At 38.6% G+C, this 24,394-nt stretch overlaps 4 protein-coding genes across 5 annotated transcripts; all 4 read left to right on the top strand.

The window, feature by feature from the left end:
* The first annotated feature begins 3,542 nt into the window (after positions 1-3,542).
* LOC148912056 (uncharacterized) lies at positions 3,543-6,849 on the top strand. Of its 2 annotated transcripts, XM_089028349.1 has the most exons (7): positions 3,543-3,592; positions 3,781-3,870; positions 4,129-4,194; positions 4,426-4,493; positions 5,216-5,278; positions 5,566-5,753; positions 6,002-6,849. In XM_089028349.1, the coding sequence occupies exons 3-7, from the start codon at positions 4,144-4,146 to the stop codon at positions 6,709-6,711; spliced, it is 1,080 nt and encodes a 359-aa protein (XP_088884475.1). In that variant the 5' UTR covers positions 3,543-3,592; positions 3,781-3,870; positions 4,129-4,143; the 3' UTR covers positions 6,712-6,849. The 2 variants fall into 2 exon arrangements, with proteins under 2 accessions (XP_088884475.1, XP_088884476.1); XM_089028350.1 differs by lacking the exons at positions 3,543-3,592; positions 3,781-3,870; positions 4,129-4,194 and having other exon boundaries at positions 4,450-4,493; positions 5,180-5,278.
* A 2,764-nt stretch (positions 6,850-9,613) lies between these two features.
* On the top strand, positions 9,614-10,652 carry LOC148912055 (uncharacterized). The gene is made up of 2 exons (XM_089028134.1): positions 9,614-9,986; positions 10,348-10,652. Exons 1-2 carry the CDS (start codon positions 9,654-9,656, stop codon positions 10,459-10,461), a joined length of 447 nt encoding a protein of 148 aa, XP_088884260.1. The 5' UTR covers positions 9,614-9,653; the 3' UTR covers positions 10,462-10,652.
* Positions 10,653-11,300: 648 nt separating this feature from the next.
* On the top strand, positions 11,301-19,702 carry LOC116304097 (uncharacterized). Its single transcript, XM_031713754.2, has 6 exons — positions 11,301-11,842; positions 11,964-12,135; positions 12,772-12,941; positions 13,212-13,356; positions 13,494-13,550; positions 18,764-19,702. The coding sequence occupies exons 1-6, from the start codon at positions 11,474-11,476 to the stop codon at positions 19,540-19,542; spliced, it is 1,692 nt and encodes a 563-aa protein (XP_031569614.2). The 5' UTR covers positions 11,301-11,473; the 3' UTR covers positions 19,543-19,702.
* A 701-nt stretch (positions 19,703-20,403) lies between these two features.
* On the top strand, positions 20,404-24,155 carry LOC148912054 (52 kDa repressor of the inhibitor of the protein kinase-like). Its single transcript, XM_089027931.1, has 3 exons — positions 20,404-20,803; positions 21,257-21,316; positions 21,769-24,155. The coding sequence occupies exons 1-3, from the start codon at positions 20,404-20,406 to the stop codon at positions 24,153-24,155; spliced, it is 2,847 nt and encodes a 948-aa protein (XP_088884057.1).
* Positions 24,156-24,394: the final 239 nt, after the last annotated feature.

Raw genomic sequence — 24,394 nt, 5'->3', positions numbered from 1 at the left:
AAAAACTTGCGGCCGCGGCCAGGGTATCAGAAGAAACGGCTAAGAACTGGTTAAAAAAACAAACATTCTGGCAGGTTTATCTTCCCGTGCCCAAGTACATTCCCAGGCCCAGCTTCACCGTAAATGCCCCCAATGAAGTTCATCAGGCGGATTTGCTTTTCTTACCGCACGACAAGGTGAGAAGAAATACCTATAGATACGCTTTGACCGTAGTCGATATCGCAAGCAGATACAAGGACGCCGAACCCATAACCAGCAAGGATTCTTGGGAAGTCGCAGAAGCCCTAGGTAGGATTTATAAGCGCGTCTTGAAATGGCCCAAGCTGCTGCAAGTGGATGCGGGGACGGAGTTCATGGGCGTGGTTACTAAGACCCTGAAAGACCACGACACCAAAATTAGAAGAGCCGAAGCAGAGTACCACAGGGGTCAGAGCATTGTTGAAAGATTCAATAAGACCCTGGCCGAGCGTCTCTTTGGGTACCAGTATTGGAAAGAGCTGGAAGATCCCTCCAAACGCAACAGGTAATGGACTCAGAGGCTCCCCCAGGTCATCGCGGCTTTGAATAACGAGGCGGCCAGGGCTACGGGAATGAAACCCAAGGATGCCATAAAAAAGAAACACGTGGAACACAAGTCCTACGTCAGAAGTTCGAGGGCGGTCTTCCCCCAGGAAAAGAGATTAGGCGATGTCACGGTTCGATATCTCTATGAGCCGGGTGAATTAGAAGGAGGATCCAAAAGAGCTACGGATCCTAATTGGTCTTTGGAAACTTACCAGATCCGAAGTGCGATAGCTAAGAAGGGTCAGCCCATCTTGTATTATCTTCATGATGGTCCCACACGTGGGTTCGTCAAAGAAGAACTGCTTATCGTGTGATGTCCGAATGCTATCGTATGGATACCATCATCACACATCCATCTCTTACCATCAAATGCGGACAGAGACACCTTCTCTTGCCTAACGTTGTGTATCTGATGCCGTAGCTGCGCAGGGAGTTCATTTGGTGGCGCTGCTCCTTGCGCGTGTGCAGCACGTTTAAGTAGGACTCGTGCGTGATGTCCTTCTTAACGACGTACTTTTTTACGCCTTTGGCTTTCTTCTCCGTGCCGTCCATTTTGAGAACGCTGTACATCTTGGGTTTCAGACCCACGTATTCCACAATGGGCTTACCTCACATCTCGTCCTTCATCTTCCCAATTACTTTCTTATTCTTCGCGGAGTAAAGGAAGTGTTCCTTTGGGTAGGCGCTGGTGTCGTACTCATCGAGGTCCTCAAGGCAGTCCTGGTAAACGTCTTCCGTCTGCACTTCGAGGATCAAAGAGTCGGTGTCCGTGTACAAAAGGTGGCAGCGGTCTCCATACTTTAGCTTTAGCTTGTCGTAGTAGAACTCGTACATGAGCAGCTTTGACAGATCCAGCACCGTAAAGCCTGTGTAGACGGGCTTGTTCAGGAACAGGTTCGCCTTCTTCATGTGAATCACGTAGAAGTTCAGCATTTCTACGTAGCGCACGAACCCTGGCTGCGACACGTATGCTTCTGCTTCTTCGCGGGTTCCTGGAATCTTGATGCTAACACGCTTTCGGATGTTTTCCATCGTCTTCCCAAAGACGGAGTTGTTCATTAGTTTGAACAGATTCTTTTCAAAGTCGTTTTTCGCTGCTGTGCGTGTCTGCGTGTTAAAGTCGATGTAGGGCTGCATCCATGGCTCCTGTGTGAACTTCAGCACGCGGTGGATCCTCTTGACGCGTAAGCCGTGGCGCACATAGAACTGCAGGTTGCGGTAATGAACGACGTACTTTCGCTTGTCCATCAGGTTCATCGTTAGCTTCCTGTAGGGCTTGTATTTGGGACACATCTGCTGCTGCAGCGGAGACAGCTGCGCAAATGGTATCTCCACGGCCTCTGGTGCTAAGGGAAACTCGTTGTGGGCATCATGCAGGTGCTCGGGGTATTCCAGATCCACTTCAAGGATGAATCCTTTGCGGCTGTCCGGCCTCACACGCAGGTAGTAGTCTATCTCCCGTGGCTCCACCCATTCAAAGTCCCTTACTGGTAAATGCTGCGACATTGCCTAGCCGTATAGGTTGTTGGCGTCTAAGTAAAAGATGTAGGTGGTTGGTGTGTCTGTAAAATAATCTACTAAGATGCTTAATCCATGAATAGTGCCCACCATGGTAGAAGAGGTGTATGCGCTCTCCTTTACTCTTTGACAACACTAGTGGCACTATTGTTTGATCTCGGACCCCGTAAACGTTAATGGCTAGGTCATTTTCCTCCTCGAATATGGGAATATCTATCAACTGCATTGGAAACTCTACTCCATCCCACTCCAAGTCGTCTGTTGGGTACTTACTTGGTCGACATGGGTCCTTATCTACTGGATACAGCGCCGATCGTATGGACCACATAAAGCATCTGTCGTCGTCGTTCTTCACGTTAACTATGGCTTTCTTCCTTTCTATCCACGTTGGTAGTGGCACGTAACTTCCTCCTCGTATTGGTACGTACCTGGCCATGCTAACCTCCATACCTTCTACCTCCGCTACTATCCAACCTGATCCTTCCCTCGTGTAGTTAGACAGCGTCTCCATTATCGCTTCTAAGGCTTCACTGAGTGACCTGCTCACGTTCGTGGACTCCAAAATAACTAACGACTTCGATCGCAGCATTGCTGTCGTCGTCACCTCGTCTTTTGATAGGCTTACCTCCACCATTATACTTGCTTTCAGCGCTCCTAGCTCATCTAAGCCTTTTCGAAGCGTTCTCTTAACCTTCCTTTCTGACTGACGCCAAAACTGTCTAACGTCAATCTCACCGTTACCGGGCATTGACACCGTTTCGAAGTTGCTTTGGGATTCCATCTATATAATAGGAAATATCTTATGCTTCATTCCAGCTCCTTTTTAAATCATCGTAGTCGTACTCACAGTCCTGGCAGTGCCAAAACAATTTAACCTTAGTCTCAAACTTCTTACCACATCCACAATCATAGCTTGGCAGGCATTTTGTCTTCATCTTTAAATGCTTCTTCAAGTCTGCTACTTTCTTGAAAGTTCTCTTACAATCTTCGCACTCCATATATAGACAAACATATTTAAGTGGTTGCGCTGTTGCCCCCAACCACACTTGGGACGGGTTGTTTCCGTGGTAAAATATTTGACACAGGTAAACCCTGTATTGAGATTGCGCTGGAACCCCCATCCCCTATACTACTCACATTCTGTTATGAAATAAAGTTTAAGGTTTTCTTACGAGTATACCAATTTCTCTAAATTTCATGGTTCATCACAAAATATGTGTAAAGAATGGATTTCCTTCAGTTCTCTTATTCTTAGTTCAATGGACGCACTGAGTGTTGATTATTTCTTAAATGACTTATCTACAGTAGTCTTAATCGCTTCTGTTCAAGGTGAAGTATGGCCCAAAGAGATGCAAAGGAATTGGCCTGTCAGATGGGGAGGCAATGGAGAGGTTATGGTCCTATTTGAGAAGATTTTCTGCAATCACAAAAGAAATGACTGCCTCCCATAGAATAGATATGCTTACCTTGTGCCTTGTACACTACATGGAGCGTTCTAAAGCAAAACTTGGTATAAATTGATTGATAAGATAAATATAAACTACTTTAACTATTTAGTTTACTCATTGTGTTGTTAATGTCATTATTTTATGTTACAACTTAACTTTCATGCATCTGGTGTTATGAGTACAGAGCAATTTGTAGACATATCATTTACCTTTAATCAGAATTATAAATTTTGGTTTTGATTTATTACAGGACCGTTGTTGGTTACCAGAATTAAGAGAGCAAAGAAAAGCTTGAAAAATTCTGAAGAAGAATTAAACAATATACTTGCTACTCTATCAGGTTCTATAGCCAATTATATTATAGAAGTTATAATTCAGCTTTTTCTCCTTAGAGTTCACTCTTAACAATATAAATCTGGACATGTCAACATTGCGAGTGCTTGTCCTAAAATCCAAAAAACATTATCTAGCAGTATGTAGATTGAATGTCAATGTATATTTTTTCACAATAAGAACTCCAGCATATTGTATACGCACCCCTAAATATTTCATTTCAGATTTATCGTTGGTGTAATGTTTTTGTTAATGCTGTCTCTAGGTATTTCAACTACCGATGTTTCACAATGGATTTACAAAGAATCAACTAGTGCCTTGGAACAGAAAGGTTTGCAATTTACTTTGTTTATAGTTGTTTAGAAATAATAAAATACTATGAATTTTATAATCGTATATTTGATGTATAATTATTATGGATCAGTGCATTCCTAATATTATTTTCATCTAGGTCATTGCAACACAACCACTAAGATATACTTTTTTGCAGTCAGTTGCTCAGTACATTAAATTTTACCTTTTTCTATTGCTATATAATAATTACCTATTCTTTTGGTTTCAGATTCATCAAATCCCATGTCCTGGAAGGGAAAACTATGTGTCTAAACTTCTGGAGCTAGAAGAATTAAGGTTTGGCAATAGCTAATTAATGGAAAATAATTTACTTAATTAGTTTATAGTTTCATCTAAGGCTCGTAATTTACTTATTACGCATGTTCTTATTTGATATCCGAGCCCATCCCACACGGCGCACTGCTACATCTATCTAGTACTACTTTTTCGTGGGATTGCCAGCTCACTAGATACACTGTGCCGACGAGGCCCAATACAGGCCGAAACAGCTGTCCACAGTTTCTAGTTGAGCTGGCTCATTTTTTACGCGACTTGAAGTTGTGAAAGGCTTGTATGGCACTCTTCTTCAGTCGTTTCATCTAAGGCTCGTAATTTACTTATTACGCATGTTCTTATTTGATATCTGAGCCCATCCCACACGGCGCACTGCCACATCTATCTAGTACTACTTTTTCGTGGGATTGCCAGCTCACTAGATACACTGTGCTGACGAGGCCCAATACAGGCCGAAACAGCTGTCCACAGTTTCTAGTTGAGCTGGCTCATTTTTTACGCGACTTGAAGTTGTGAAAGGCTTGTATGGCACTCTTCTTCAGTCGTTTCATCTAAGGCTCGTAAGTTACTTATTACGCATGTTCTTATTTGATATCCGAGCCCATCCCACACGGCGCACTGCCATCGTCTATCTAGGAAAATAATTTACTTAATTAGTTTATAACTATATTTTTACTCTTTTCCTTTAGAACGTGATATGCTAAACAAAAATATTTGATTGACAGAAATGAAATGACAAATACCGACAATATTGATTCTGTAGTGGTCTTAGCACGAACCTTTAAAAAGTAAGTTTGAAATTTATTTCTTTTATGACGTGTAGGAGTTTACCATATGTTAATAAATTTCCAAAATGTGTTAGTGCTTTCAAAAAAAAAAGGGCCTGTACTACCATAAAATCGATTTATATTAAAGTAAGTATCAAAAGATCAACTATTATAGGTGAAATATACTTACTTCCCTGACAATAATAGTGTTTCTGGAATATGAAACACCATACTTAATGACATGTATATCATTAGAGAAGAGAGGCACGACTTAATGATTTCCAATTATTTTATATCTATATATTTAGGAAAGATGCAGAGATCAAGAAGCTTGAAAAAGGAGAAAGAATTAAAAAAAGGTGGCTTGTTTCAGATGCACGTTTTCATAGTATTGCTGAAAAGGTTTCTTTGCAGAAACAAAAGGAGTTGAGGGAAAGTCTTCTAAAACTTGCTCAGGAACGCTGGTTTTTGATTAGTTTAAAATCAAAATATGCAGGTAAAATTTTTTGCAAAATATGTATAACATTAAAAATAGTAATAATAAATTACATACTGAAATACTTGCAACTGTACAATGTCACTCTAACAATACTCAGTCAACCAACCACTTCCCCCTCCCCTCCACCCTTTATTTAAACAGACACATATAGACACAAAATATAAACCAAAAGTATATTTATTTGCTGTTAAGTGTTGTACCTCCGTGTATGTTTACCTGTATTTTTTATTTTTTATTCTTTTCAGATGGGCAAAGCATTGACAAAAAGCTTTCCAAGTCTATCACCAAGACAACAAAGGAAATTCGAGTGGTGGTGAAAAAGTTCAACAGCAACATCCCTTTGTTAGCTACTGCTGAATACAAGACCATTGATGTCAAATCTGCTTGTGATCCAACCTCTCCTATCTTCGGCCAAGATCAACAAGAAAGTGCTGCTGCATTTCCCCTTTCAATAAAAAGGAAAGCTATGGATTTCTATCTATTAGCCCAGCGCTCTAAAGAAGAAATTGCATTGCTGACCCAAGAAATGCATCAGACTTTAAGTTATTATAATGACCTGAAGCATTCATTGTCCATTTCTTTAGATCAGCCAGAAGCGAATGTTGGCACCACTTCCTCCCTTGGTGTACTGAGTGCCATTAAGCATCAGCTATTTCTTTTAACCAACATAATTGCCGAACTCACTCATTTGTTCTCCCCCTATATTGTTGTGGATGAGACAGAAGGGCGAAATACTGTAGAGGGTGTAAAAATAAACGATGCCGAAGGAGTGAGTGGTGATGAAGATGATTTTAGTAGTGCTAGTGATGATGATAGTGAGGATGATGATGATGATGATGATGATGATGACGACACTGATGATGATGATGATGATGATGACAACGATGATGCAGATGATGACAACGATGATGCAGATGATGTTAACAATGAAAGTGATGATGATAGTGATGCATGAGTAACTAAAACAATAACAATGTACATAATTCCTTTTATTACTTGCCAATAAATAAATATTGTTAATATAAAACTCTAATAAGGTGTTTAACATTTACATATGGTTGATTGATATTCAATAAATCGATCGAAAGTATAATGTTACTAGTCTATTGGGCAGTGATAGAGTCAGAGAGCAAGGAGTTCATAGCGATTTTACTCTGGAACAGGGTCAGGGTTCAGAGGGCTCAGCGGCATATCCCTACCCTAAACGGGCAACTGTTTTACAGTTCGACGCATGCGTGCAACACCGTATTTCATATTAGTGAACTCAGAGCAGCGACATAACGTATGAACATAGGGAAACTCAACGGAGCATAAAAACTTTTAAATTTACACTCATTTGATATCATCCAAGTGGGTCTGTGTGGTTTTCTACCTCAAAACACAATGAGCACTATAATGTGGTTTTAGAGCATTATAAAAAAACGCACATCACTCTTCCATGTTACAAGGAGAGTTTTTTCTGAGCAAATGTGGCCTCCTTTTATGTTATTTGATTTTTTTTTTAATTATAAACAAATACTTCTATATAGCGGGTCTACAGAGTGGGCCATCGAATTAAGTTATGCATATGTCTATATGTTGGGCCACTCTATAGAAATCCCAGGTGTACGCATGTATGATGAAAATTTGTGTTGCTATATAAACTAGTTTATAGAGTGCGGCGGGGGAAAGGTATGTTAGAACTTGATGGTAGGGTGGAAGGAATTAAGGTGTGTAATGAAAGTGTTTAGGGTTGAGGTGCCATGTGTCCATATCATGAATATATCATCAATGTATTTTTTCCATTCCATTTTTCGTCTTCTACACCCTCTTGAACAATACTTTCCTTCCTTAACTCTCCTCTCATCTCAGTCCTATATAACTAGATAAAGTCAGAGGGCAATCACTTTTCATGATCAGTAGCAAAAGCGGAACATTTCATTCGACATTATTACAAGAATTAGTATAGTTTCGCTCCATTACCTACGGTATTAGTCATAAAAGACATACGTATTAAAAAAAAACGCAATCATATTATATTAAGAGGTTGTGAATACCTTTGCACCGGCAAAGCATCATAGATGTTAATAACAAAATTAACACACACAAAAACAAAATTCGCACAATTAAGATGTAACCGTTTTCACATATAATTTTAATCGATTCGAGTATTTAGCGAAATATTTAAACTAAATACAGTTTTTCAGTACTTTTTTATCGATAACTTGCTTTTTACGCCTCGAAATAAAGAGTTTGTTGAGGACGATAACAAATATCTTGTTCTTCCATATAGTGCTTAATCGGTCATATACTGTTACATAGGCCTTAAGTAATCGTTTTGGACGGGTAACGTTATATGCTGCAAATCATCATTTCCGAGCTAGTCAGCCATAAAAACGCTACAACCTAAATCAACACAGCCTTGTCTTTCCCTCAATAGCATTCAAGGGTCAAAGAACCAGCGTTAAAGGATTTTTGTTTCAGTTTTTTTAATATCAGTAACAAAATTATTAACACATACATAAAAACAAAATTAGCACAACTGATCTTAGTCTATGTTTGAAAGTCAAGTATAATTAGCTATGATTAATTCTTACCCGAATTTTAAAGTAAGCATGTGAGTTCTACATCTGACAGGAGTTTTATTTTCTTGTATAAAATTTAGATGCTTGGCCTATTTAATATATAAGCGCCATGGGTAGGATGCACAGGAAACTGTTAATTTTTACTCACGATTATATTCTGTGAAAAAAAGAATTGTGCTTTTCATAATTCTCTAAGCGTTTCTAAGCAAGCAATTATATAGAACTGTTTGTCATTTTTCCCCTTCTAAATAACACCGAAGTAGTAAAAAACCTATTGAAACCTGTTGATATCTGGAGTCAAACTTGTACGAGTTACCTAAACTTTGCTATTAGATCATTACCAAGTTCATTATACTCGTTGAATCTACTCAAACCGACGACTGCTAAAATAAACGTATACGTACGAGCAATTTCTCTTGTCCGACACAATCTTAACTGAAATTAAATGAACAAACTTGACCTTCTGGAGGGTGTATAGTGTGTTATTTGTGGGATGCGTAGCGTCATTTACGCAGTGGTGCAATCGATGCTACATGGGACACAAATAACATATATTTGCCACGCCCAAGAAAATCCATTCACATTTTTTTTGCCTATCAGGAGGGCCGTTTGTTATTTGGCCTTCCTAGTGGATCAAAAATGAATATTCCATTCCACACGACGCACAAGGGGAATTCCCATTCCATACTTTATCCCTACAATATTCGTCAGTGCATTGAGAGTGAGTAGAAAAAAATGCAGTTTAATTAACTGTGATCACCCCCAAAACATTTTTGTATCCGCTTTATGGGAAACAAGGCGGGGTTACAGAAGCTGATTGTGAAATAATGGTGTATATGGCAGTGGATGAAATGCAATTTATACATGGGAAAATTGAAATGACAACACTTATTTTAGAACATCATCTGTGTACGATTATTAACCTAATACAATAACGCAGTATCAGACATTTTCAGATTTTGCTGATTTTCTTTCTTCAAGCAATCAATCTCTTTATTAAATGTGCCGTTCTACTAGGCCACAAGTGAGCTAAAGTGACAAGTGATACTAAATTGGGGACACCTAAGTAATTGCATTAGTTACAATACACTTAGCCGATTACTGATAGTATAGCGAATATTCTATGGTATTAGAACTGATTATGCATATATTATATTATGTAGTATATTGTTGGTTGACTTATTATAAGATCTATAAATTACATATGGAAAACCGGTGGGGATATACATCGACATAGTAACCGCTTTAATTAAGGTCGCTGACCAGAAGCATAGTAGGCTCTAATATCGATAACACCAGGTGAATTGCTCGTGTGAAGGAATTTCATTTCTAAATGTTCTTCAACTACAGGCCGCGGTTTGAGTACAGTGCTTTCCTTGGGCAGATAAGGGCAGAAGGAAGTGTCGCGAGGGAATTGGGTCTAGAAAGTCGTGCGAAACTCCTTGAAAATGTGGAAACCCTTTTACAGTCTTTCCATCAAGGATATGGTGGCACCATAACAAAAACAAGGGATGCACTCAAGCCTACTAACGGTGATTCGAAAGAAATCATAAAAATGAAAATGAGAAACGAGGCAAAGAAAGTTCTGAATGCGCTCGAAGGCCGAGTTGATGATGATTCTTCGAGCACAGAGGAACTTGATGAACATCAAGAACACTTACATCATGTAAATACACCAGAACATTCCGCTAACGTTAACTCTAAGAAGACGTACAGATACAGCGATCATATAGCGATGATGGTGTTATCATAGAGATAATGCCTCAAACTTTGTTTATAACCTCTTACTGTTACCATAGTGATGATCCCTCTCCATCAAATGAACACCTTGTAATTAAAATCTGTCTTGATTTTGACAAGAGAAAGCAATGATGGAGACTTAATTTATATATCTTTGATAATTTATTAAATTTATATTCATTGATTTTTTATAATGAATGTGCATTCTTTTTGTAATATTAAAATATATAATTACATATTTCTTTTATGTCAGTCATTTTGATTAAAATGGGCACATTGTTTTCCAGATTTGTAAAAAAGACTTCACCCACATTGGAAACCATTTAAAGTTTATTCATAAACTCAATAAGGAAGAGATCAAGAAAATAAGACTTCAAAGGAAGAGAATAAAGATTAGGTGAGATATATATGTTTCTTTTGATAATTAGTGTGCATTAAAGCCTTGTAATTAAGGATGTGTTTATATACAGTTGACTCTCTTAAAACGACCAACCACTCTCGTATGCTACCAGCTCCTATATAAGCGACCAAAACCTTATGAAATTCCTGGGTGGTTCCACAGTAAAATGTCTCTCTCCTACTAATAAGGTGACCATCTACTGTAAGTGATCACTTTTACCTTGTCCCATTGGTGGTTGCTTATGATGAGAGATTCAACTGTATATCATAATTTTCTCTATCATTCTGTACATTTTGGCATTTGTTTTTTTGCAAAATGTTGTCATTACAAAATGCTATAATTCTTCTTTTCAATTTCAAGTTTATAAACAATATTGACATTGCATTCTATGATTATAGTCATTCTATAACCTGAACCAATTAATCATAAGCACTCTTTATGCCAGTATAATACAGTTGTATAACTATTCAATTAATTTTGTGTTATGTTCTAGAAAAGAAAAGGCTGGAAAGAGACGATTAAGACCCTGCCCGATAGAGTCATGTAACTGGGAAGGTTATAGGCTTGATTACCACTTACCCCACAAGCACAAACTGCAAAAAGGTTCAAATAAGTACAAGGCTCTTTCCTCATTATTTGCAAAAAGAGATATGTCCTAATTATACAATATTGTCACAGTAAATATTTTATAGAACAGTAATCTATTAATACTCTATTAAACATACTTATCCACACATAGAGTGGATTACATTTTTAGGTTTCGTATACATGGGGTTTTACGTAATACACATTTGCAATTATTTCTTACAAAATAATAAACAAAATCAAAAATTGCATGTCAGGACTTATCTAGTGTTTCAAAAATCTGCCTGAAGAAATGTGCAAGGTATATATATATACATATATATACAGTCAATGTCATAAATAAACCTTGCCCACCGAAAAAAGACATTTACACCACCCGATCCTCTTCTTGTTAACGGCTAGTAACCGTCTTAGTTAACTAACAAAACATGGTTAATAACCGTGACAGACAACTTCCTCTACTTGCCGGAAGTTACGTTGTTACGGTTTCAGCCGTGTCGGCAAGGTTGCTGAAACTCATCCAAACAGAACAGATTATTTTTACGTATACTTTAGAGACTGCATCAGTTATTGCTGAAACTCATTCAAACAGGACAGATTATCAGCGATTTACGTATACTTTAGAGACTGCATCAATTATGGCAGAGAAACGAAAAAGAACAATTATTTCGGAGAGTATTAAAGAAATTTTAGAAAGGGAATATCAAAACGGATTGAAGTCTTCTGCTGGACCAACAAATAAAGCAAAAATCGCCCGTTTGAGCGCAGAAACTGGCCTTTCAGATAAGCAAATCACGGTAAGTTTTCCTTTTATATTTTCATTATAGAATTCTTTTATAGCCACAAGTCTATAGTTAATGATATTCATCTTATATATAGGTGTGTATTCTTAATATTTTTACATTGGTGGTCTTTTAGTATTGGATCGGGAACTACCGGAGTAAAACATCTAAAGCGGCGAGTGAGCAAGCCAGCGTAGCTGAAGGAGCCGGTGCTTCAAGCTCTGCCACGGACGATCCAGTGTCGAAAGTGCCTTTCTTTCGAAAAGCAAACTCTTGGAATATTTTCTACAGTTATCACGCTAAACAAGGTGATTTTATATATGATCCTTAAACCTAAAATCATCGCACGTGCAGGTCGATAAGTGATCTGCATGATTACTTCAAATTACCTTCAGTTTCAATATAGTTCGAACATTTTTTTTTTTTCAAACGCTACTGTTAAATTACTAAGATATTGGTTGTATCCTATTAAAACATGATTTTTTTAAACCTTCTTACAAGTACTGTGTATCCACGGGCAGTGTGAAACTTAATGTTCTTTTAATTACCCGATCACCAAACTTACTCATTTCAAGCCAGTTGACAAATTGTACTATGCCAAAAGTATGTTTTATAATCCTTAGGTTCAAATGTGTCATAATGATAAATACTGTAAGGAAATCTAGTCAGTGTATCTAGTACAGATCTATAATCAAAAAGTCTTATAAATAGAAATCATATCACTTTTTGTTTCCCCTTTACAAAAATTAATATATCCCACGGTGTATATCCCACATAAATTAGTATTAATAGAATTAGTATCATTACTATTGTTGTTGTCATATTATTGATCATTATTAATTATCATTATTGCTATCCTGAATCACTATCAATATCATTATCAACATTTATTTGATTGATCTGTACAGACTTGAAGTGAAAACTGATTTATTTTAATTTAAAAGATCCCTATGCCTCCATGGAGATGAAGGAGAGAAATGTAGCCATTAAAACACTCTACATTAATCAAACTGAAGAAGAAAAAAAGAGGTGGCAAATGGAAGCTAGAGAGGTCCAACAAAATCCATATAGCCCTGAAGTTGTAAAAAAGATGAAAACACAGCTTCAGTCCCAGGTAACTTTAATTGATCTCATATATGTTATTATTATATAAAAATGTTACCATTTCTTTCTATCATATAAAGGATTGATAAAGGCCTTGGCTCTTCATCCAGGAAGAGAATCAAACTATAATTATTCAATATCTGCCTCAAGCTCATAATATTTCATTCAACTAAATAAACTCAGACAATATTTAAAGCTATCAATTAATTCGTCTTGTCTTGTTTTGCAGATGCTATTGATGCAATGTGTGCATATATTAATGATATATATAAAATTGCAGTTTCAGTTTCTGGAAAAGGCTGGAGTGAGAGCAGTTTGTCTTTTAAACGACCAAAATGACACAATATGGAGCCTTTGGAGTTCAGATGCTGATCACTTTCTAGATAGCCATCCTGAAGTAGAACATGCCTATAGAACATTTTTATGTGAGTTATAAATAATAAGTTTTAAATGAAAATTTTGTTATTTGGGAAAAATTACTATTGACATATGAGCATATTATATATATATGTATTAAAGTATTTTAGTGTGACTGTTTTGTTTATGTATCTTTTCATTTCAGCTATCCCACAAAAGTACTCAAATAACCATGTGAAAGAACTCTTCAACACGAAATTTGGTAACTGTTTAATTAAACTTCTAAAACTCATGTTTATAATTAATACACTTTTACTTTTAGTCCAATCAGCCTTGTTAATTTTGTTCGAGCTAGGACACCAAAGTATGTGATGTATAAAACATAAGTTATATGATGATACACACTTTACTTGGAATGTGTTATTCATCAGATGTTCTATGCATTAGCAAATGTATCAGTTTTACCAGTTTATAATTTACCTTTACTGAAACCATTAATTTGTATTTTTCCTTGGATGCTCTTTACATGTGGGAACCCCAGGGAGGGGGGGGTTGTACTCCCATATATTGACTATGTACTGATAATAGTGATTAATGTACCAAACATTAACAAAAACACTCTTTAGTAATTACTAGTTGTTGGGTTACCTGTGTAAGTGCCTGCCTTAGGTCAGCGGAATCTCACGTTTTGTAACGACGGCCATGTTTGTGTAAGCACATGGTTTACTTGAATAAAGCCTACTTTCACGGCTTAATCGTGTATATTCTTCACTACAATTTATTCAAGTAACCAAAAATGGATAAAGTTTTACGTTCTGAACGTTTCGGCGTCGATCCAAGGGATACTGGAGCATCCAAAGCGTGGATACACTGGAAACGAACTTTCGAGAATTTTCTCTCAGTGCTGCCCGATGAAGGTCTCAATAAATTCGGAGTGTTAACCAATTTCGTTTCACCTGCAGTCTTTGAGTACATCGAAGGATATCCAAGCTACGAATCCGCTATGCAATCGCTTCAAAATGTTTACGTTAGACCGACTAACGAAATTTACGCGAGACACGTTCTTGCAACTCGACGACAACAGCCTGGAGAGACACTGGACCAGTATTTACAAGCTCTAAAGGTGCTCAGCAAGGAATGTAATTTCCAATCTGTTACGGCTGCTAAATACTGTGAAGAGAACGTCCGGGATGCCTTCATTACTGGGTTGCAATCAAATCAAATTCGTCAGCGGCTTTTGGAGAATAAAACTCTTGATCTAAAGACAATGTTCGATCAAGCTAGAGCTCTTGATTCTGCCATGCGAAGTTCTGAAAGCTACGCAGTTTCTCAGCCATTCAATGCTGCAGCCGTAGGTGTGTCACCTGAAACCACATCGCCAGCGTCATCTCAACCTGACCCCAATCTCTTAGCTTCAACACTGACGACCGGTGGTCCCAAATGTTTCTTCTGTGGAAATACTAAGCATCCCCGTGCCAAATGCCCAGCTCGTGATGCTGTGTGCCATAAATGTCAGAAGAAGGGGCATTTTGCACAAGTCTGTCGAGGGAAACCGTCAAAGCCTGGTGACGTCTCTGCGGCCCTCTGGCCACCATCACTTGCCTCAGTTGGGACCCCGCAAGCTCTTAAGGCCTCATCTGCTACTGTCATAGTCAATTCAGGATGGAATGTGAAGGCGCTCTTTGATAGTGGTAGCAGCGAAAGCTATATTCACCCAAGTTTAGTAGAAGCAGCTGCTATTCCTGTTAATCCTTCTTCTAGTACAGTGTCCATGGCGGCATCAGCATTATGTACAAAAACCGAGGGATTCTGCACCGTCAACCTTAACTACCAAGGACACAGCTATGAGGAATTTCGCCTGTCAATAATGCCCGGCCTATGCTCTGATCTCATTTTGGGACTTGACTTCCAGTCTCAACATGACCACGTCACGTTTGAGTATGGTGGAACAAAGCCACCCCTATCTGTCTGCGGCCTAACTACGTTAAACATCGACCCGCCCTCACCCTTTGCAAACCTTACATCAGATTGTCATCCAGTTGCTGCTAAATCCAGACGCTACAGTGCAGAAGATCTCACATTCATCAGTGGAGAAGTGGATCGATTGCAAAAGGAAGGCATCATTGAACCCAGTCAGTCTCCGTGGCGAGCCCAAGTAGTTGTAACTAAAGACGAGAACCACAAGAAACGTCTGGCTATAGATTACTCACAGACCATCAACCGATTCACACAGCTTGATGCATTCCCATTGCCAAGAATCAGTGACACTATCAACGAAATCGCTCAGTTTAGAGTTTTCAGTACCCTTGACCTGCAAAGTGCCTACCACCAGATACCGTTGAAAAACGAAGACAAGCCTTACACTGCCTTTGAAGCTAAGGGCAGACTCTATCAGTTTACCCGGTTACCTTTTGGAGTAACCAACGGGGTAGCATGCTTCCAAAGAGAAATGATGAGACTAGTCGAAGACCATAATCTGAAAGGAGTATTTCCCTACCTGGATAACATAACTATCTGTGGAAAGGATCAGTCTGATCATGACATCAACTTGAAATCCTTCATGGATGCTGCACGAAATGCCAATCTTAAGTTCAACGATAGCAAGAGTGTCTTCTCCACGCGCCGTCTTCCTTTACTTGGTTACGTCATTGAAGAAGGTACCATTAGTCCTGATCCTGAAAGGTTACGGCCCTTGAAAGAGCTTCCTCTGCCACACAATTCAAGATCCCTCAACAGATGTCTTGGACTTTTCTCCTATTACTCACAATGGGTACCAAATTTCTCTGATCGAATAAAGCCCATCACAAGCTGTAAATCCTTTCCATTGCCTCAGGAAGCCAAAGAGGCATTTCAAGGAATAAAGAAGATCATCGCAGAAGCCATTGTTTCAGCCATAGATGAAAGTATCCCCTTTGAAGTTGAGACAGATGCTTCGGAAGTAGCACTGGCAGCCACTCTCAACCAGAATGGGAGACCAGTGGCCTTCTTTTCGCGTACTTTGCAAGGAAGTGAGCTAAAGCACTCTGCTGTCGAGAAGGAGGCTCAAGCTATCGTTGAATCTGTAAGACACTGGAGACATTTTCTCACCGGTCGCCACTTCGCTCTAAAAACTGACCAACAATCAGTTTCTTACATGTTTAACCAACGACAGAAAGGGAAGATCAAGAATGACAAGATAATGCGTTGGAGAATCGAGCTCAGTTGTTACAGCTTTGACATAGTCTACAGACCCGGTAAAGAGAATATGGCACCAGACACCTTGTCCCGAGCCAGCTGTGCTACGACTACTCACGATTCCCTCTACAAGCTTCATGAATCACTATGTCATCCAGGCGTTACCAGACTCTGGCATTATGTTCGAACGAAAAACTTACCGTTTTCACTAGAAGAAGTCAAGAAAACAGTAAGCGCCTGCCCTGTCTGCTGTGAGTGTAAGCCCAAGTTCTACCGGCCAGAAGAAGCTCATCTCATTAAGGCTACCCAGCCATTTGAAAGAATAAACATTGACTTTAAAGGCCCTCTACCCTCCAACAACAAGAACAGGTACTTTCTAAACATCATTGATGAGTATTCTCGTTTTCCGTTTGTCTTCCCATGTCCTGATGTATCCACTCCCACCGTTGTGAGGTGTCTTACCACGCTGTTTTCTCTTTTTGGCATGCCGGCCTATGTGCATTCAGACAGGGGAGCATCATTCATGAGTCGAGAGCTACGAGAGTTCCTGACTAGCAAAGGTATTGCGATGAGCCGCACTACAAGTTACAACCCCGCCGGGAATGGACAGGTGGAGAAATACAATGGCACTGTCTGGCAGGCTGTTACAGCTTGCCTGAAGTCCAAAACCCTCCCAGCCGAGTACTGGCAAGATGTCCTCCCTGATGTCTTACACTCAATCCGTTCTCTGCTGTGTACTGCAACGAACGAGACGCCTCATGAGCGTTTTCTGGGCTTCTCTCGTCGGTCCTCTACTGGCAGCTCCATCCCTACTTGGCTGTCTGTACCTGGTCCTGTATACATCAAGCGTAACGTTCGAAACAGCAAAATGGACCCCCTCGTCGATGAGGTTGACCTGCTCCAGGCGAACCCACATTATGCTCATGTTCGCTACCCTGATGGGCGGGAGACAACAGTGTCTACGAGAAGTCTCGCTCCCCGAGGTCAGCCGATAAGTGAAGTCTCACCTGTGCAACCAACACCAGCTGAAGCACAATCTGCCACACCCCAACCGGCTGAAGTCCAACCTGCAACAACGCCGCCCGCTGAAGCACTCTTACCTGACAACGGTGCCAATCACGGAACTACCCATGAAAGTAAACAGGCCCCCATTGTACTGAGACGCTCTCAGCGGGGAAGTCATCCCATTGATAGGCTTAATCTTTAGGAAGGGGTGAATGTACTGATAATAGTGATTAATGTACCAAACATTAACAAAAACACTCTTTAGTAATTACTAGTTGTTGGGTTACCTGTGTAAGTGCCTGCCTTAGGTCAGCGGAATCTCACGTTTTGTAACGACGGCCATGTTTGTGTAAGCACATGGTTTACTTGAATAAAGCCTACTTTCACGGCTTAATCGTGTATATTCTTCACTACAGACTATATGGGAGTACACACAAAAATAGTTATATTCAGGGTTTCTACTTTTGTATTGACCAAGCAAAACTGGTTTATATTATGAAGATATAACTAGCTAAAAACTAGTGTGAGCTGCGTCGGTGTTTCTAATGAAACAGTAATGATGAAAAGGTAAATTATACACCGTGAAAAGAAGGACGAAGGACTAGCGTCCGAAACGTCAGTAAGTTTTTTCATCTTTTCACGGTGTATAATTTACCTTTTCATCATTACTGGTTTATATTATGGTTGACAAAAATAAAATATGCTAGCTTACATGATAAATGAAACAGAAACTCAGTACAATTAATGATATCTTTTGTTATAAACAGGATCTTCAAACTTTTTGTCATAAACAGGGTACCCCTTTCAGAATCCCAGCAGAACACCCCTACCCAAATCCTGGCAGATACCCCTAACCCCCACTTGTTGGAAACACAAAAATGGTGCCTTCAACTTGCATTTATAAGTATAAACTCAGTTATTCCACATGTCATTTAGTTGAGTGTAAATTTTCTGTAACAAATAATCTGTCATAATAAATAAATATACTTTATATGTATAGTTCTATATAATTGTTTAACTCCATTCTTGTTATTAGTCCATGGGTTATTTTTGAGTGTTTCGATTAAATGTAGCCTGCATTGAGGCTAATTTAATGGTGTGTACATGAAAATACTTTACACACTTTTCTAATGGCTAGTATTAATGTCAACATGGTGTAACAACTAATAATTATTGCTAATTTGGAAATATTTTTTGATTTAAAGTATTTGATTTATATATAGATATTCTTGCTTCTGATTATTTTAACAATAAAAAACCTATAATTGATTATCTATTTTATGTGTTGTTCTTCAGCCGAGAGTCTTAATAAGCCTGGAGCGGTAGTTTCTTACACAAAGTACAACCAGGGAAAGTTTACAGTGGAGGGCATGCCAGCAGGAGTACCATTCCAAAAGCCCAATGTGTATGGTGCTACCCAAATTAGCAAAATAATGGAAAGTAAAGAGGCCATCAGGTTCATAATAAAGGATAAGGATTCACTGTTGACAAGGAACAGAAAGCCATGTGAAAAAAAAGATTTTATTCATTCTCAACAAAGCCAAGTGCTATTGAAAGTAGTTGACGAGGAGGTGGTTCGTAGTCTATTAAATAATGAAAGAAAAGGTTGCGAAAGTGACTTAGATGTCACTATTGCACTCTCCCTTGCTGAGAAGAAAATCTTAGCTTCTTGCTTAGAATATTTTGACACTGATGGTCAAATACTAATTAAGGAAATATGTAAAGTAAATAATCAGTCTATCAGTGAAGAAGATATAGTCGTAATACCATGTTATGCAGACACAACAACAGAAGAAATATTCTGGTTGTTTCAAACAAAAGAAACAGAGTTACACAAAAAGAAAATTTCAGGACGATGGCTGGAACTAGTTAGTGAACCTATGAGTTATAAAATATGGTCATCACAATTTGAGGAGATAGAAAAAGGAAATGCAGTCCTAAGAAAGGATGACTTTATAAGGTTAGTACCAGGAAGAGACTTTCATGTCAATCAGTCAACTCATTACGTAACATTCACTTCCCATAGTTTAAATGATATAGATACATTCATGCGTTGTTTATTTAATCTAGATTGATTTTATCACATATATGTCAGGCACAGATCCTGCAGGCAAGTTCAGAATTGATTCATTGTATTTCTTCACAAACAAGATTTCAAATACTTATTAAAAATTTAGACACAAAGATTCGAAATAATTTTCAATAACATGGAAACTTTTCAACATTATTGGAGAAAAAAACACTCAAAAATAATGATTTGTAAATATTATAATATAACTGGTCCTAATACATCAAACATCTTAATGTAAATCATTATAAAACATTTATGCAGGATCTATGCCTAATATATATATACAGTCAATGTCATTAACATTGTTCACCGAAAAAAGACATTTACACCAGTGGCGGATCCAGGGGTAGTGCGACGGGGTCCGCTGCACCCGTTTTTTTTTTCAATTTTTTTTTTTTTTTTTTAATTTTTTATTTTTTGGTTTGAATTTTTGGATATCAAGGAAAAAATATTTTGTAAATTTTTATTAAAAAGATTACAGAAGTTTTGGGTTGTATCCTGTAGTTATAGCTTGTTTTTGGCGTCGCACTGGTAGCTCGAGTACTCCAAACAGTTCGAGCCATCGCCTTTCCGGCCCGATCCCCGACCAACTGTTTGGACTACCTGTGTTGAAATACAGCGCGCATGCGTAGTCTACTTACAGTCTTGTCAGAACTGAACCACCATATTGGAATTCCCGAAAATCAAATTAATCAATGTAATCAGATGAGCAAGCGAAAATCCAACGAAAAACTTCAAGCAATCACATCATTTTTCAAGAAAAAAAGCGAAGGTAAACAAAGATTGACAATATTATTTGTATTTTCATCTTATTCATCAACAAGAATATTGTCCTGAGTAAAGCTTGCCGCCAAAAGGACTCGTGATGGCTGAGATGTTGAGCTTATTTATCAACCATCGGTATATTTGCAAACAGCACTTCGAATCTCTTCTCGTGGAGCTCACACTTAACAAGGACAATCCTGAAACTGACATTTATAATCTAAGATATCTGATAACTGTTAAAATTGTGGAGCATTTCATGACTGGAGAAACACATATACCAGGCTTGGTTCACCCAATTATTCGGCCATTTCTTGGAAGGCCGGATGAAATTGGAACCGTATTGTACGATGGCATGACGATTTCCCTACCAGGAAAAGAGGAGATAATAAATCCGCGAAATCAATTAGTGGAAGGTGGAGACGTGTTTATACGCTTCGAAGACACAGATGAGTGGGAGCCGTCAGACAATGAGTCAAGTGACTGTGATACAGAGATTTTAAGTGACAGCGAGTAAACATATACATCCGGTTATCGTTTACTTAATGACAGCTAGAGATGAAAAAACATCGTTAGTACTAGTTTTTAAACTTTGTTTTATAATCACAAAGGATGTCGTTTAGAGTGTTGTGTTAACTTTGTTGTTTTATAATAAGTTTTACATTAAGAATGCAATTGCAATTGGGGTGCTGCATAATCATTACCGTAAATGATCTATTAGACGCCTATTAAATTTTCGTATACGAAGGGTGCCGTGGGCGTTTAATAGATAAGAGGCGTTTGTTACTTTAGAGAGGGGCGTTTATTAGACAGTGGGCGTCTAATAGATCATTTACGGTACATGAATTATCTCTAGTAAATAGGTCTATTATAGAATTATACTCCCAAAGATTTTGAATTTATCATGCACACCAGCATGATTCGCTGAATTTTCACATTCAAACATTTAATTATAGATGAAGAAACAAATGCAAGTTTTAAGAAAAATGTAACGACACCATCATCAGATCAGGACAGTAAGTGCAATCCTAGACAGTGACTTGCTCCAAGTCTCTCGCGCTGCTTACTCTAGAGCGGCGCGATCACGGATGGCGAAATTACCGAACAATGAACCGTTATTCCGATTGGAAATCTCTTCGGAATAACGATAACTTTTCGGAAAAACGTCGTTCGTCGTTCGGGAGTAAAGAGCAAGAAAGACTTGGAGCAACTCTTGTGCAATCCTAACAAATTAGTTAAAAAATAATGTAACCACACACTTTGCTGTAATTATTTGGAGCACTTTGACTCTTAAATTTTAGAGTTAGCACTTAGTTAGGTATGAGCGCAATAAAGAAAAAAATGTATAATTTCCAGAGTCTACGCTTTATCAATTTGTCAGATTTAATATTTATTGTATTCAAGTGTCGTTTAAAAGTATTAAATGTCCCCATTTTGAAAGTATTTTCACATTCTATACTGTTTATAGATCCTAGTGGGGAGATTTCCATGGACGAGGAAGTCAGTAGTATTTCGTTGCCTTGTAAATCGTATGATATTGGTTTGCTCTTTGAGTCACATACTGACATTCGAAGCATCAGTAGAGACGATTTATACAACATTCTTACCAAAGAGCCTGATCCCAATGTATCGTCTTACCCGCGTACACGGCTTTGTAACACGTCATCCACTTTACGGCAGTTTCAACCGTCTTGGCTGTTAAAACACCCTTGGGTTCACTATAGTTCTCACATTGACGGTGTATTCTGTCGTGCTTGCGCAATGTTTGCTCCAGAGCAAGTAAAAGCACGTGGTGCTGGTTGCTTTGTGAATAAACCTTATAAACAATGGAATAACATATGCGAAAAGATGAACGGCCATGCAACACAAGATTACCATTTAACTTCTATGGCGAAAATGGCTGAATTTCTTTCTCGTTACAAAAACCCTTCGCAAGCAATCAACAACATCTTAGACAGCGAAGCCCAGAAAACAATTGAAAAAAATAGACGGGTAATTCAATCATTATTAAAGATTGTAATGTTGTGTGGGAAACAAGGCTTTGCACTACGTGGACACCGCGACGATAAAATATGCTGGACGGAGCAAGAAGAGGATAAACATTCAGCTGAAGGTAACTTTATTGAACTTGTTCGTTTTCGGGCAGAGACGGATCAAGTGCTCGCTAAACACCTGGAAAATGCGCCACGCAATGCGAAATATACATCGAAAACCATACAAAATCAACTAATTGAAGTTATTGGCAAGAATATCCAGAAGGATATACTGGACGAAGTAAAGGAAGCAAAGTACTACACCGTAATAGCAGATGAAGTAACGGATGTCTCAAACAGAGAGCAGATGTCACTATGCCTCCGCTATGTTTTTGATTCTGCCGTTAAGGAAGTATTTGTGGACTTCGTTGAAGTAGAAAGAATCACTGGTGAGACATTGGCAAAATCTATTTTGCAATGGCTGACAAGCAATGGTTTGTCTTTGGCCAATCTCAGAGGTCAATGCTATGATGGTGCTTTCAATATGTCAGGCGCAAAGTCAGGATGCAAATCAATTATACAAGAGAAGGCCCCTCTGGCAATTTACTTTCACTGCGCAGCTCATCGATTAAATCTTGCTGTAGTTTCTGCCTGCAAAGTTCAAGAATTCAAGAACGCAGAGTCGTATGTTGGTGAAATTGCTAGGTTCTTTGGCTACTCAGCAAAGAGGCAGCGTCTTTTGGACAGAGTTCTTGAATTAAAGAATCCACAAGGAACAAAAGCAAAGAAGCTAAAGGATGCTTGCCGAACGCGTTGGGTTCTACGCATTGATGCTTACATTGTTTTCGTAGAAATGCTTCCCGCCATCCATACAGCATTAGAGGCCATGGTGTACCCAAACCAACATGAAAAGCTCGGTACAAACTGGATGTGGGATAGCGAAACTGTGACAAAGGCAAATGGATTTTTGTTTCAAATTGAGTCATCGACATTCCTTTTATGCATCATGATTCTCCAGCAGGTCCTTTTCTTACTGAGAGAACTAACAGTTAAGCTGCAGATGCAAGCAATTGATGTTGCATATGCATACCGGCAAGTACATTCTCTTGTATCTACACTAACAACTATGAGAGAAAAGTCTGAAGCAGAGTTTAAGAAGATTTTCCAGGAGACGACAAGGCTTGGACAACATTTCTATGGAGAGGAGTTCCAGCTGGAGAAGCCTAGAATTGTGAGACGGCAGATGAATAGAAACAATCATAACGTATCTAGCTCAGAAGATTATTTCCGAGTTACATTGTATAATGAGTTCATCTCGCATGTGATTGCCGAGCTGCAGGAACGATTTGTACATAACCCTGCTCATGATGTTACACTTAGCCTACTTTTCCTTCTTCCAAGTGAATGCATCAATAAAGAAGACGATGCTGAGCTTCCAGTAAAACTTGCTGAAACGGTTAAATTCTATAATGATGATCTGCCTTATTCGCAAATGTTTCCAACAGAGTATAAGATGTGGATTCGAAAGTGGAAACAGCAATCAAACGGCAATCCTTCTAAGGTTCCAAATAAATTGGCTGATGCCTTTCAATCCTGTAGCAGTTTGCAGTTCCCAAATATACACATATTGCTTCAACTGGCTTTAACTCTACCCATTACTTCATGTGAAAGCGAGAGAAGTTTCAGTCAGCTGAAACTTATTAAGACTGATAGGCGTTCAACGATGTCAGGGAATAGGCTATCTGGTTTGGCCCTGATGAAAGCTCATCAAAGTCTTTGCAACAAACTAGCTTTTGATGACAATAAAATGGTAGAGCTGGTAAAAGCTTTCGAGCAATTCCATCCCCGAAAGATGAGGTTGTCCTTTGTTTTGGGCGATTGAATAAGGTAAGGGCCACCTGAAAATTATCATTTATGGTAACGGTGTTACCCTGTCTAATAAAGTTGTTATTATTATTATTATTATTATTATTATTATTATTATTAAGACAAATTTTATAATTTTTATTCAAACTAACAGCGCTTATATAGTAGGTAAAAGCAACGAAACAATTAATACTTTGACATCATATGACGTCAATATGACGTCATAGCAATCTATTCCCCGATCTGGACCCCGTT

Source organism: Actinia tenebrosa, unplaced genomic scaffold (assembly GCF_029948245.1).
Source record: "Actinia tenebrosa isolate PJP-AT-01 unplaced genomic scaffold, QUT_ActTen_1.0 PGA_scaffold12__29_contigs__length_12842862, whole genome shotgun sequence".
Taxonomy (NCBI): domain Eukaryota; kingdom Metazoa; phylum Cnidaria; class Anthozoa; order Actiniaria; family Actiniidae; genus Actinia; species Actinia tenebrosa.
This window is presented reverse-complemented; position numbering and strand designations above follow the sequence as displayed.

Bases quoted from the DNA above. Each gene is read 5' to 3' on its own strand.
- LOC148912056 (XM_089028349.1), top strand. From the start codon at position 4,144: ATGTTTCACAATGGATTTACAAAGAATCAACTAGTGCCTTGGAACAGA. The intron at 4,195-4,425 runs GTTTGCAATTTA...TTTTGGTTTCAG, and splicing joins TAGTGCCTTGGAACAGAAAG to ATTCATCAAATCCCATGTCC. The intron at 5,279-5,565 runs GTAAGTTTGAAA...CTATATATTTAG, and splicing joins TTAGCACGAACCTTTAAAAA to GAAAGATGCAGAGATCAAGA.
- LOC148912055 (XM_089028134.1), top strand. From the start codon at position 9,654: ATGTTCTTCAACTACAGGCCGCGGTTTGAGTACAGTGCTTTCCTTGGG. The intron at 9,987-10,347 runs GTAAATACACCA...ATTGTTTTCCAG, and splicing joins ATCAAGAACACTTACATCAT to ATTTGTAAAAAAGACTTCAC.
- LOC116304097 (XM_031713754.2), top strand. From the start codon at position 11,474: ATGGTTAATAACCGTGACAGACAACTTCCTCTACTTGCCGGAAGTTAC. The intron at 11,843-11,963 runs GTAAGTTTTCCT...GTGGTCTTTTAG, and splicing joins TTTCAGATAAGCAAATCACG to TATTGGATCGGGAACTACCG. The intron at 12,942-13,211 runs GTAACTTTAATT...ATAAAATTGCAG, and splicing joins AAACACAGCTTCAGTCCCAG to TTTCAGTTTCTGGAAAAGGC.
- LOC148912054 (XM_089027931.1), top strand. From the start codon at position 20,404: ATGGCTGAGATGTTGAGCTTATTTATCAACCATCGGTATATTTGCAAA. The intron at 20,804-21,256 runs GTGACAGCGAGT...ATTTAATTATAG, and splicing joins CTGTGATACAGAGATTTTAA to ATGAAGAAACAAATGCAAGT. The intron at 21,317-21,768 runs GTAAGTGCAATC...TACTGTTTATAG, and splicing joins ACCATCATCAGATCAGGACA to ATCCTAGTGGGGAGATTTCC.